Here is a 14,443-nt window from a genome sequence, read left to right on the forward strand (position 1 = left end):
TGACTTTAGTAGAACTTTATGGTTATCTCATTTTCAGTGGTCTTAGAAACCTCTTAGCTATTATTGTTTTTGATAGCCCTTCTTTCAAATATTTGTGCTAGGATGTAAATCCCAAAAGGCCAAGTGCTTTAGGGAACATGTGAAAGAGCACGTTTCCTGTAGAAGACTAGTTCCATGTGTACTCGTACGGCAAACAAAAGAATGCCTGTGTCACTTACATCAAAGTACAAAACTTGATGGAAGATCCGTGTAAGCTTAATTGCCATAATTAATCATTTGCAGACATCTTAGTTTAGCTTTTACAGCTTTAAAATGCCCAAAGTGTCACCCCTTTAAAATTCTAAATTGGTTGGATGCAGCCTTTGGTATTCTTTCAAGCATTGCTTCTCTCTCTCCCCCCCCCCCCCCCGGTAGCACAGCAATTTAGCATTAGTGGGAGAAGATAGATTTGTTGTATCTACATGAGGTGTACTGTTTTGATAGAACCAAGGAAAATTCCTTCTTCCTATGAATTTTCATGCTTTGTATGATGACGGAGGTCCCAGGTCCAATTCCCTGCTGGCTTCTCCTGTTTAGAGGACTAGGAAAGTAAATGTAAGCAGTTGTGGTTTGGAAAGACCAATTGCCTGATTTATTGTAAAGCATTTTCACATGTTCATATGAAGTCAAGTGGGAAAGGATCCAACAGCATAAAAATATGGAGGGTGGGGCTATTGATGGCTAATAGACAAAATGTCTGTGTTCTACTTCCATTGTTGGATGCAGTAAGCCTCTGAATACCAGTTTCTGGGAAGTCCATGTGAAGAGATTGCTGTTGCCCTCAGGTCCTGCTTGCTGGCTTCTCACAGGCATCTGGTTGGCCACTGTGATAACACGATGCTGGACTAGCCAAGCCACTGGCCCGATTCAGCATGCTTTTCTTTTATTCACTGGAACACAGGAAGAAGCCGCCTTATATCCAGTTAGGCCACTGGTCCATCTAGCTCAGTATTGTCCACTTTGACTGGCAACAGCTCTCTAGAGTCCCTGACTTCTTCTCAGCTTGCAAGTTTACATTGAATATCGCATGTACTAGGCACTTGCCAACAAAGGTCCGTATAGTTAAAGCTATGGTTTTCCCAGTAGTGATGTATGGAACCATAAAGAAGGCTGATCGCCGAAGAATGGATGCTTCTGAATTATGGTGCTGGAGGAGACTCTTGAGAGTCCCATGGACTGCAAGAAGATCAAACCTATTCATTCTTAAGGAAATCAGCCCTGAGTGCTCACTGGAAGGACAGATCCTGAAGCTGAGGCTCTCATGAGGCCACCTCATGAGAAGAGAAGACTCCATGGAAAAGACCCTGATGTTGGGAAAGACTGAGGGCACAAGGAGAATGGGACGACAGAGGATGAGATGGTTGGACAGTGTTCTCGAAGCTACCAGCATGAGTTTGACCAAACTGTGGGAGGCAGTGGAAGACAGGAGTGCCTGGCGTGCTCTGGTCCATGGGGTCACAAGGAGTCGGACATGACTAAACGACTAAACAACAGCAACAACAAAAGGCACTTGTAGATGATTGCATGGGCAGATGTTTTATACATGGTTGCTGTATTATCGGTGGCTGTGTGAAGAGGCCTTGAAACGTGCAAAAGAGCCAGAAGGTTTGAAGTTTTTTTGTTGCATAGAGAAAGAGAAATAGTGACCAAGCCAACAAACTCAGACCAGTTCCTAGAGCCCTCTCAAGAGTAATAAAAAGATCTGGTGTAGTTACACCTTTAGGAATCCACAAAAGCACAGTGACCACTTTCCTGCTTTGTTTCGGGAAGCTTTTAATGTTTGATGTATTATAGTATTTTAATATTCTTTTGGAAGCCGCCCAGAGTGGCTGTGGAAGCCCAGCCAGATGGGTGGGGTATAAATAATAAATTATTATTATTATTATTATTATTATTATTATTATTATGCAGAAATACATTTAATCCTGGCCCTGCAGGGTGGTTGTCACCTCCAACTTCTTCAAGCACCTTATGACAGCGTTCCATGAAACAACATGAAAGCGAGAGGAGGACAGTTTTAAGGAAGGAGTTGTCTGGACAACAGAGGTCTAAACTGAGGCAATTCCCTCTTCTCTGAGGCTAAATTTGACCTGACAATCTTTCGCTGTTATTGTTTCTAATTTGCTATTTTTATTGTTTTGATTCCATCTAAATAGCTGAAAGAAGCAAACAGATAAGAATCCATTTTGGTCTAAACTTTGCCCTACTTTAACGTGAAATACCTCAAGGGAAGCATTTCCTTCAGTTCCATGGCTGCCAACAGTTAGCTAACTAGCACTTTCTCACAGCGTTGCCATTGATTCAGTGGCATCATCTGTGAGAGATCTTTGAAATGAGAAAGTTTTACATTCAGGCCCCAGGCTAAAGGGCCTGAAGTAAATTGCTCTCTTGTGCAACTCCCTCCTTCCCTCACCCCCCCCCCGTCCCTCTTTTTCTCTCCTCCCCCCCCCCCCATATAGCCAAAGCCTGCAATTATAAAATGGCTAAAAATATTGCTTCATTAAGAATATATTAATTTGTGGTAAAAGCTTTAATCTTCCTCTTCCAAAGCAAGCTCTGCCGTTGAAATATGCATAAACAGAACGGCAGACTTCTGACTCCTTTGAACAGTAGCAAAGAACCACATGTAATCCTCAGCTATTAACATCATCATATTCCAGTGTGGGAACAAGGAAAATGACATCTGCTAAGAATTAACAACCGATGGGAAAATATTGTGAGAAAACAAGGATTCCCCTTTATACACATACCTTCCAGTGACCAATAATCAAGAGATAGGATTATGTTTGTGCATGTGTGTTATCTCTAGAAATGGCAAAGAAATGTTTATAGTTATTAGCAAAACTGTGAAGTGTTTTGTGAAAGATACTCGCCCAAAATCTCCAGCAGCCTTTAACTTTAATTGGGAAATGTACTGGGATGTCCCAGCCACCCGCTGCTTCTTGTCACATAGTAAACATACCATGTAAAGGGTTACATTCTGGCCAGTGGGGTTAAAGAAATCATACATTGAAAGTCACTGGAAACAGCAATCTGGACTCCACATTTTCCAGACTAGTGCATGCTTAAGTGGCCTCTTTCTGCCTGGTACATGAGCAAGACAGTTAATCTTGCTACTGATAGCAGAGCACGATTACACTTACAAGACATTCTTAACCTGGACCTTTTGGAATCAAAGCCATTCACAAAAGCCTTAAAAGGTAACAAAGCAGAGTTTTCACTGGGACAAGCTATTTAGCAAGACTTCTATTGCCCTTTGATTTTAGCACAAATGTTAGTAACCATGTCACGGATCCCTGGGATTCGAAAGTTGAGATTTGGGTCAGTTTTGCCTAGTTGCTTTCTTTCTGCACATGCTTTCACGTCTACAAAGGGTCCCAAGTCCCAAGCCAAAACAGATTGGAAGGTGCCTTGACCTGAGTAAACAGGGCTGCCTCTAGTCTTAGGCAGACCACTTCAGGGGAGATGTTAGGGAGCAAAAGTAGCTTTCCTAAGCCCCCCTCTAGCTATTCTTTTCTGGGACCACATGGCCTATTCTAGAGGACCTAATCTTGTCTGCTGCCTCAGGTACGGTAGAAGACACTATCTTGTCACAACTGGCAGTTGTATTTGTGTGTACCCACATACATGCGAGTGTAAACAGGGCAGTCGAACTGGAATGAAACGGAACGTTCTCCTACCGCTTGATTTCTGAATGTTGCCCTTGGCGGGTGTCAGTGCAAGAAGGCATTGCATTGAGCAATAAGTTGTTCCGTTTTGGTTCTCTCCTCTGCAGTTTTATGCCAAAGCAAAGGACTGGTGGCTCTTTGGTTTCTACTTTTGCATGCCGCTTGCGTGCACCGCCTTCTTCTACACCCTCATGACCTGTGAAATGCTGAACAGGAGGAAGAGCAATCTGAGAATAGCTCTCAGTGAACATCTGAAGCAGGTAAGGAAGGGAGGGAAATGCCTAGGAAGCATTTTCTGACGTGTATTTTCCGTGCGTTATCTTTCCAAACTTTTTAGAGCGAGCTGTAACCAAAGGCATTCCCAAAATAGAAGCTATGGCGAAAGATGAGTTTTGACCCAAAGGTATTCAGGCAAGCTCAGAACATAAAGGTAATCTCAAGTGCAAGCAGCTGATGCAGATGCAATGCTTCAGAGGCCAGACAGGGTTGCTTGCTTTTTTATAACAAGTGTGACAGCTTTGCTCACTCACTTTCTAACCTTAAAATCCTGCTTTCTGGATTCCTTGAACTCTAGTTAACAATGTGCCAAAGATACATTCCTACATTTTTGCTTCTCAACATATTATCATTTCTACTTTAGCCAAGTCTGAGTAACAATACATTTCTAGCAGTGATAGGGGATGATTAATGTAGTTATGAACGTTTTGCAAATCCTGTTTGGAACTTTTTTTAATGTCCACCTGGCTCCTGAGATTGATGTACATCAGAAATCCACTGATGACCGTTCTGAAGCTGTACACAATAAGAAGAGTTGGTGAGAAGGCTGCAGCAGCTGGCCATTAGAATGAGAGTGTTTCCAAACAGTTTATTGTGGACTCAGCTTTGGTCAAGCATGCATGTGGTGTGCAGAGTCCACACAATTCCATCCTCAACAAAATGCAGCCCCATACTATTTCCCCACTTAAACTGGATGCATCATTTCTGCAGAAAATCCAATAAATTGCCGCTGCTAGCACTATCAGAGAAATGGTAAATCCTGAATGGGGGGGGGGGAGGGGACATAATATGGGATGCAGGAAAAACATGAGGCCTCATTTTACTTTTATTGTTTATCATTACCTTTATATCCCACCTTTACATAAAGGAGCTCAAAGATGTGTTTTATCACAATAACCCTGCAAGGAAGGTTAAGTTGAAAGACAGTCGCTGGCCCAATATTGCTCAGGGAGTTTCATGACTTGAATGAGGATATGAACTTGGGTACTAAGCCCAGCTTGGATGAGGATGAGATCATGTGGATGCTGTGAAAATCCTACATGCATGAGCTGCACCAAGTCCACAGTAATCTGTGGTGTGGAAGGGCCCTGAGTGAAAGCTCCCCATGCATATGGCTATTTCCCCTAAGTAATCATTGAAATATCAGTCACTAGCTGCATGCCTTCATAAAGGTAAAGGTAAAGGGACCCCTGACCATTAGGTCCAGTCGTGGCCGACTCTGGGGTTGCGGCGCTCATCTCGCTTTATTGGCCGAGGGAGCCAGCGTACATCTTCCAGGTCATGTGGCCAGCATGACTAAGCCGCTTCTGGCGAACCAGAGCAGCACACAGAAACGCCGTTTACCTTCCCACCGGAGCGGTACCTATTTATCTACTTGCACTTTGACGTGCTTTCGAACTGCTAGGTGGGCAGGAGCTGAGACCGAGCAACGGGAGCTCACCCCGTTGCGGGGATTCTAACCACCGACCTTCTGATCGGCAAGTCCTAGGCTCTGCAGTTTAACCCACAGCACCATCCACGTCCTTCATAGTCAAGCTTTTCTTATATTTGGATAGCTTCCATTTTATTCCCAGTAGTTTTGCACTTTGCTTGTCCCACATCTGCGAATTCATACATGTCCTTTCGTCCTCCAGAGACGAGAAGTCGCAAAGACGGTTTTCTGCTTAGTTGTCATCTTTGCCCTTTGCTGGTTTCCTCTCCATTTGAGCCGGATCTTGAAGCAAATGTTGTATTCCGAAAAAGACCCTAAAAGATGTGAATTGCTCAGGTATGGTTTTAAATTTGGGTTGTATATAATGTGCCGAGGTGAACAGAGTAGCCAGAGAAGCCAATTGGCATCAGCGCATGTGCAACTGTGGAAATGGGTATTTGAAACCTACTTGTTTTACATTTTATGCAAGATGGCTGGTGGGGCATTATTGGTTCGGCTCCATATTGCTTGCCCACTTGTCTCTACTTCTTTATTGCTTCTAGTCAAACAATTGAATCGATTCCTCCCTGATTAGCTATGTCAGCAGGATTTAGTGCAGACTGTAAAAAAGCAGACATCTCTTTCCCACAGATCATTATCCAGGTCACACAGAAGCATTTCTTATTATTCCTAGTATTATTTATAGAGCCATCAGTGTACATCGCGCTTTGTAATGTGGCACATTTGGATGTCGAAACGCCGCTGTGTGTAGCCGAACCTGAAGCTCATCATATCCAGGAAGAAATGTGGAAAGCGCTCCATCTATGAAGTGCTTGAAGACACGCACAATATTGTGGCTCTAGACACACATTTCGTGAAAGGAAACATAAAAGCACATAATAATATTACATCGCAATTGGCCTTCAACTACTTGCAGTCAGACACTGAAAAATAAAGGCACACCCAAGGGATCACTGCGCTCCTTTGCAGTCGCCAAGATGCTTGCATGAACTTGTCCTGTTCAAATAGTTTATTTGAAAATACCCTCTTTTTATCTTATAATAATGGCGATTAAAAGGCTAGGTCAGGTTTTCACATCCCAGAGCATACTTTATCTGGCCCTGTTTTATTTCTTAATTATTTCACGTATTTATATATTGATATTCAGGATTTCTAAGTGGTGTGCAGATTTATATTTTAAAAACCCAACCCCAAACTCTGAGCTCTTGCTGTTGCCGATGCTCTCCATCTTTCTCTTCTAACCCCTTACTGTGGTTAGCACAGGGTTACAGTGGTACCTCGGGGTACATACACTTCAGGTTACATACGCTTCAGGTTACAGACTCTGCTAACCCAGAAATAGTACCTCGGGTTAAGATCTTTGCTTCAGGATGAGAACAGAAATCGCGCAGCAGCAGCGGCGCGGCAGCAGCGGGAGGCCCCATTAGCTAAAGTGGTGCTTCAGGTTAAGAACAGTTTCAGGTTAAGGACTGACCTCCGGAATGAATTAAGTACGTAATCAGAAGTACCACTGTATTTAGCTAATGAGGGTTGTAGCCAATAGTTATGCACAGAAAAGGCAACTTGCACAAGCTTTCCTTCTCTTCCCTTTTGTAGCCCTGAAAAGCCTCTCCAGGGTGTTGGGTTACCTGCTGAAGAGCATGGCGCTGTTTTGCATGGCGCTGTGGACCGGGGGCATGCCTGAGTGGGCTCTACTAGTATATGATCCCTCTACTTGGTTTTGTACAACAAGACCTGCTTGTTTATTTATTTATTTATTATTTGACTTATTTGTTGCTATGAAAACATCTCCGAGTGACTTTAAAAAGATCATAACATAACATAACATAATGACATTACATAAGACATTAAGTACCCCATAACAAAGGGTACGCGGGTGGTGCTGTGGGTTAAACCACAGAGCCTAGGGCTTGCCGATAAGGTCGGCGGTTCGAATCCCCACGACGGGGTGACCTCCCGTTGCTCGGTCCCTGCTCCTGCCAACCTAGCAGTTCAAAAGCACGTCAAAGTGCAAGTAGATAAATAGGTACCGCTCCAATGGGAAGGTAAACAGCGTTTCCGTGTGCTGCTCTGGTTCGCCAGAAGCGGCTTAGTCATGCTGGCCACATGACCCGGAAGCTGTACGCCAGCTCCCTCGGCCAATAAAGCGAGATGAGCACCGCAACCCCAGAGTCGGTCACAACTGGACCTAATGGTCAGGGGTCCCTTTACCTTTACCCCATAACAGGCCCAGAAAAACTGCAAAAAAACTTTCATAGCACATTGCATTTCACCAATACACAGCAACCTTTATTATAGTCCACCAAATGCCTGGGAGAAGAAATATGCTTTTACCTAGCACTGAAAGGTTTTAAATGCTGGCACCAAGCTCTGTGCAAGTTCTCCACAGCTGACAGACACTTCTTAATACTAGTTTATGCATGTGTCACAGTCTAATTTCAAACAGTACACATATTCTGTATGATCATATTTTTTGCTAGGTAGGTACCCAAGAACGGATTTCACAAAGCTATATGTAATATGCTCCCAGAATGAAAAAGATTGTAATGTTTTGCTTTCTTTTTTAACCCTAGCTTTTTGTTGACACTCGATTATATCGGCATGAATTTAGCGACCATAAATTCCTGCATAAACCCTATAGCACTCTATTTTGTCAGCAAGAAGTTCAAAAACTGTTTCCAGGTAAGGATTGTGATTATAAAGAAGGAAATTAAGCTGTCAAAATATGCATCAAAGGGAGAAAATGTGAAAGAGTAGCATTATTTCTTCCCACCCACTGATTGGTCACATAACCAATGGGAGACCCATGAGAATCTTTTAGTCATAACGCATGAAACGATCCACTCATGCAACATTCAGCAACATTTGCCCGTACTTGTTATTGTTTGCCTATATGTTATTCCTGAAAGGCATTTAGCAAAATTTAGAATACCGTGCCTCCCTTTTAGGCATTTGATTGGGGAGGGGAGTGTATTGAGGGATTTATTCCACAGGGCAATAGAATTTTGTGGTTTTATGAATTCTGTGGTCACTTCATAGATTATTACTTCTGGTGCAGAAATTTATGGTAAAGAAAGTTGTCGCTCAGTTGGCTCTTCAGTAAATGAGCAGGAGTTAAGAACTTGAGCTTCTTGATTCCACACTACAGATTTTGACCTCAACTTTACACTGGAGGGTTGTAAATTCACCCACACCCTTTCCTTTGTAAGATACAGCTTCCCATAGAGAAAATCCACTCCCGAGCTTTTCATAAAGAGCTAAAGTGAAGGAGACCCCAGGAATGTTGCACTATCATGTCCAGACTGTGCCCAGTGTAATCAAGTCAGTCTTTGCCTATTTCTTCTGCAATTTAGTCCGCTTGACTAGTCCGCCTGATTCATTCTGCTGTCAGATTTCATAACAAAGAGGATAATCCTCTTTTCACCAACCACTTACTTCTGTTCAAATAAGCCAGCCTCCTCAATCTTGAGGAACCTGTTTCATTTGGTGGGGGAGAGAATTAGCTGAAATGCTAATCACATTTGTGCATGCTGTTGTTTGTGAAAGTATCCCTTGTGCTTTGATTGGTAGTTAACTGTTCACAAGGGCCATATTTCCAAATCTTCCCACTACAACAAAGCCATAGCTGTAAGCTTTTTCCTTTTTTTTAAGGGAAATTATCTTATTCCGAATAGGATTCCTCGCAAGAAAAGGGAAATGTTGACAGCTATGAACAAAGCTCTCCAGGATGAACAGCAACAGGGGTTGATATAGAAGTATAGGAAGGATGAATAAATAACAGCATGCATGTTTTATATTGTAATCTATATGAATATGGTGAAACAGATAAGATACAAAGTTAGGTGGACTAAAGCTCACTGAGACCAATGAGCTTAAATGTGGCCTAATCTCTATTCAGCTTATGGCATTAATTCTTTGGTATGCTTATTTGGAGATCTTTTAATAGCAAACCAATAAATATTGGTCCAGCTGGTATGCAGGAATGTCTTGAACAGCTTACTCAGGAAAAGCTAATATTGAATTCAATACTTTGATCAAATTGGGACTGTAGAATCCAGGCCCTGGTGTACTTACAGAGTGACTCAATTCAGACATTGCACCAAACCATGTCTAAGGAAGCTTACTTATGATATGATGTGATGTTTGTATTGACATACCATGGTCTATGGTTGACTAGCAAACCAGAAACAGACACCATATTCTGAAGTAGTTTTGCAAACCATGGTTTGTGCTAACTGTGATTTGGTGTAATGTCTAAATGGGCAAACCGTGATTGCAGCTGCTGCTTTGCTTCCAGAGAATGCAATGTCATTAAGACAAGGGTGACCTTCTGACATTGACTTCTAAGAAGATATAAAATGGAAGTACTAAATTAGACTTTTCTAACCTGTTGTTTTTGACTACAACACCCTGATCATAATCCTTGACTTCTGGTCCTGTTGGCTTGGGCTGGTGGAGCTTTTGTCTAAAACATCTACAGAGCATGAGGTTGGGGAAGGTTGCTCTAAACCATGGTTTGCATGCTGTACATTTAGAAGTTGAAGCCATGGTTTGGGTTCCAAACTATGGTTGGTGCAAACCATGGTTTAGCGTGTTGTCTGATATAAGCCTATATTTAGTATCATAAGAAAAAACAATCCAATATTTTAGAAATCTAATTCTGCCCCTGCCCTGGAAGCTTCTGCTCTCCACTAAAGACAGGGGATGATCCTTCATAAAGGAATGGAGTATTAACATGGTTTGGAATCTTTCTCTTGCCAGTCATGCTTTGGCTGTAAGTGCTACCAGACAGGGAGTCAAGTATCATCTGTTCCTATGAACGGAACAAGTATTCAGTGGAAAAACAACGAACTGAACAATCACTACACAGAACGGAGCATCCACAAAGACAGCTTAAACTGACGTTTGGTGGAGACTGCACTTTGCGATGGGCGAAAGCAAAAACGGTATACTGCAGCTTTATAAACAGAAAAACGATCTGGGATTCAATAAGCACATTTCATTTGAAGGCTCAGTGCCCTAGCACTTAAGTCCAAAGATGACCAACGCGTCCACAAGTGAAGCTCTGTACAGATTTCTAAATGGTAGCAAGAAAGCTTTGCCCTCCCCCTTACAAAGAAAATCATATTTTGGTGAAAACAAGAAGAATCTGCACAGCGTCCTGCAGACTATCTGCAGACTCCAGGTGGACATTCTCAGTAAGTGTATTGTGCATGCTGCCGTTTTGAAGAATTTCGTAAGTCACTGTGAGTCATGATGGAATTGTTTTGAAAGACTGACAAAATGTAGGACCTAGAGATGTTCCTATTCTCTTGACATGAGATAGTTTAGTAAGTGTATTCCACATTTTAAAGCATGTTCAGCCAGAAGCCTTTTTAATAGCAGGGGCCACTGAGGCAGGGCAGGCTTCCATTGTCCTCCTGGCTTTCCAACACAGCAGGCCACTAGGAATGAGGCAAAAAGAGCTTGGTCAGTACAGTGCCTGGCAATGGGGGCGTCAGATTGGCCCCACTGCCACACACAACACTGCAGCAATCTCCCCATGCCTTTCCCGTTCCCTCTCAGTAAACCGGAAGAAATGACGCATTAACGGGATAATTGTCTTTTGTGTACATTGCTAGATGCATAGGACACAAACTGAGGGCCGAAAGGTACTGAATTGAAAGAGATATGCAGACTCCTTATGAACCAGGTATATTTGTATATATCACTCAGCATAAATGTGAAATCACATTTCAAGACCCATTTGCTAGCCATGTTTTCATTTTTCTTATTTGACGATGAGCCTTATACTCTAATCATTCCCAAACTTGGGTCTCCAGCTGTTGTTGGACCCAGTGGTCAGGGATGAAGGAATTGTAGTTGAAAAACAGCTGGAGACTCACGTTTGGTAAGCCCTGCTCTAATCTGATAGAATCTGTTATGGGGGCAAATCAAAATGGGAATGCCACAGTACTTCTAATTTCTATCATGAAACAAGTGGAAGCGAGAGACCTTTGCTGAACTGTTGCAAATCACCTCAGTCTGCTTTCTGTCCACCCCACCTAAAGAGTTCCAGAAGATTGTCTTCTGAGGCTGTGCTCTCTAGACTCTCATTAAATCAAATGTGATTTGCTAGTGCCAGAGAAGGGGCTTTTATTGTGGCAGCACCAATATGTGCTTTTAAGGTTGCAATCCTATGCACATTTGTGTTAAGAGTAAGTCTCCGTGGGACACCTCTGAGTAGGTATGCATAGGACTGTGTAGTAAACATTTGAAAACATTTTAATTCTGTGAATAGCATTATGAAAACGTTTATTCAGGAGTTATTAACTTTTGTATGCTGCCCTGCTTACTTGTTTGTAACCGCTTTTTATCTTAATCTTTTTCTGCTTTCATGGTTGTATTTTTAAGTTGCCTTGTAATTATTATTTTTTTAGACAGGGAATTAAAGTTTAAATAACTATATACACATGAACTTTCCCTACACTGTTTTTCCTATTTAAATTAACTGCTTAAGGCTGCTCAGGCTGCTCTGGGGTTCCTGTACACTTCCTCCCATGGGTCAAAGAGCAGCCTTGGAGGGTCTATTTAGATAGGGAAAACAGCTTAGGCCGGAAAGTTAAACCTCCCTTCTCCAAGACTGTGCTCCTGTTCTAGTTTGGTGCTGCCTATGTCTGCTCTGAACTTAAAAATCTGGAGACCCTGATAGCAGCCCCCCCCCATTTCATTTAGTTGCACCCTAATCCACCAGTTCAGTTCAGCCCAGCTCGTATGAGTATCGTAACATGAATGGGGAATATGCATCCAAGCATGCCTTGGCAAAATATTGTGTTTGTGGCCAAATCCCTCATGGTGGAAAACCAGGGTGAATGCTTCTTGTGATGGTGGGGTTGATTTAGCCTAGATTGAAATTTGCACAAGGCTTCTTAATAAAAACTAAACAAGAAAAAATCCCCAACAAATACAAGGAACTCCTGAAAGTAAGTCCATTGTAAAAGCATTTTCTATATCCTTCTTTGCTCCTGTTGTTTGTGCATCAAAATCCCCTTTTGAGTACAACAGTGATAGAAAAAAAAATTGTTATCTCCACTTTGCTTTAGACCATCCAGTATTTTAGTTTTGCTACAAACCATTCCGCTCCCCTCGGTTTTGCAGTACATATCCAGCTCACAATGGCTCCAGATCTTATTGTCTGTTATGTGAGTCCTATTAGCTTTAGTGGGATATACAAATAAGTAATGAAGGTTGCAACCAATATGTTTGGAATTGCACAGGGAAATCCTGAAATCAGCCCCAACTGTTATTACCTCTTCTGTACGTGAGTTGAGGGGGGGGGGGTTGGTCACTTCAGGCATATTCCATTGTTCGGAAATCGTTTGCAACAATTATAAATCAGCCAGACCACTGCTGTTGGCAATGTAGCATTTTAAAGGTGTTAAATTTTGATATCTTATCAGTTTCCCACTTTGAATTGATGTATGTTGCCTTGAGCATCTCCTGAAGGAACCGGCAACTCACAAATACAATAACAACAAAAAAGTGATATTTGAATCCATGTAACTGCATAATAACATCCTCATCATTGTCATAACCTCTACCATGTGGCAGGGGTTCTTTTTGGCTGCTATTGCCATACAGGTAGCATTTTATTAGCCATCAAAATGTATTACATCTAGCAGTGTAGTATACAATATGCATGCTACAGGAAAACTGCCAGGAGATTCATAGCACCTGTGATGGCTAGCTGAGGAAAATAGCCATGTGAATTTGAACATTCAGCTGTATTTCAAGTAGAAGACACAATTCTGTGCATAATTTACTAAGCCAGATGCAAATCAATGGCTGGCCTAACTTTGTGTTGGGTTTAGGCCAAAGTGCCTACAGTTAAATCTGCTAAACAATTCCGAAAAGCTTTACAGATAGAGTGTAATATTGTAATATGTATGTATGTATGTATATATATATATTTAACTATCCTATGTAAATGTCTATGTATTTTTATGAGTGCTTATTTTCATGGCTTCTGTCCATTTGTATACATATGTATATGTTCATGATTTCAAGCAAAATAGTAATGTGTAATTTTTAATAGGAACAAAAGTTTTTAAAAATTGTATTCTAAACAGCCTACGCATAACACTGTAGGAATATAAATATCCTTATATAGTGACATAAATAACTTTTTCTGGTTCCGAGACAGTGGAGTCAACTTCAGTGTCAATATGACAGGACGTGCAATGTGCTAACAATTTTATTTCTCTAGAGAGCCATTTATACTCCTGATTTTACCACTTCACATTGCAGTGGTTTACTAGAGCCATGAGTAGAGTGAAATATTTGATTTTTCATTCCCCCCTCCTCCTTTCCTCAGCCCTTAGAAAGCCTGCATTTCCATTACCACAATTCAGGAAACCATATTTCTGTTACCACACTTCTAATTGTAATAAAAGGACTGCATATTCTTCGTGCTCCTTTCTCAGCAGCATAATTATTCTTATTATGAGCTGGCTTTGTCGCTGGGCAGAGAGAGGCAGCTGCCTCAAGTGAGGAATGCTGGAGTGCTGTTCCTTCTAGCTGTTTGCTTGAGTTAGTCTACCCTTTGGGCCCTAAGCAAAGCAGATGCCCTCAGTGGAGGATCACCAGTGTTGAAGTAGAATTCAGCTGCTAGTCTGATTATCTTCTGTGCTTGGAATGGGGATGGGACACCAATCCGTCCTTTAGTGGAAAAATGTCTTGGGTCTACCCTGTTAAAATGCATTCCCTCTATTCCCAATATTCAAAGGTAAGTACTATCGAATATGTAGTCAAGATGACAGTAGCCCCACACAAGAGAGTGGTAGCAGCAGGCTCAGGGAAACTTGAAGTACACAAAATATTTAATGAGGATGCTCATTGGCCATGGAATGCTACTAGATAAGAGTTACCGGTACTTCCTTATCACTCTCCCACTAGCTCAGCCTATGCCATCATCTTCTCTGCCCTGCCCATCTTGTGGCACACATGGTACCTAGGAAGCAGGGCCACAAAAATCAAAGCTAAATGTGTC

At 42.0% G+C, this 14,443-nt stretch overlaps 1 protein-coding gene across 1 annotated transcript in view; it reads left to right on the forward strand.

Annotated features, from left to right (window-relative positions):
- Positions 1-13,865, forward strand: part of EDNRA (endothelin receptor type A) — a 30,008-nt gene extending 16,143 nt beyond the window's left edge. The window contains exons 5-8 of the mRNA XM_028743216.2: positions 3,815-3,967; positions 5,618-5,751; positions 7,989-8,097; positions 10,177-13,865. Coding sequence (XP_028599049.1) covers positions 3,815-3,967; positions 5,618-5,751; positions 7,989-8,097; positions 10,177-10,317 — 537 coding nt within the window. The 3' untranslated portion in view covers positions 10,318-13,865. The remainder of the gene's footprint in view (positions 1-3,814; positions 3,968-5,617; positions 5,752-7,988; positions 8,098-10,176) is intronic.
- The last annotated feature ends 578 nt before the right edge of the window (positions 13,866-14,443 follow it).

The sequence above is a fragment of the Podarcis muralis genome, chromosome 9, assembly GCF_964188315.1.
Source record: "Podarcis muralis chromosome 9, rPodMur119.hap1.1, whole genome shotgun sequence".
Lineage (NCBI taxonomy): Eukaryota > Metazoa > Chordata > Lepidosauria > Squamata > Lacertidae > Podarcis > Podarcis muralis.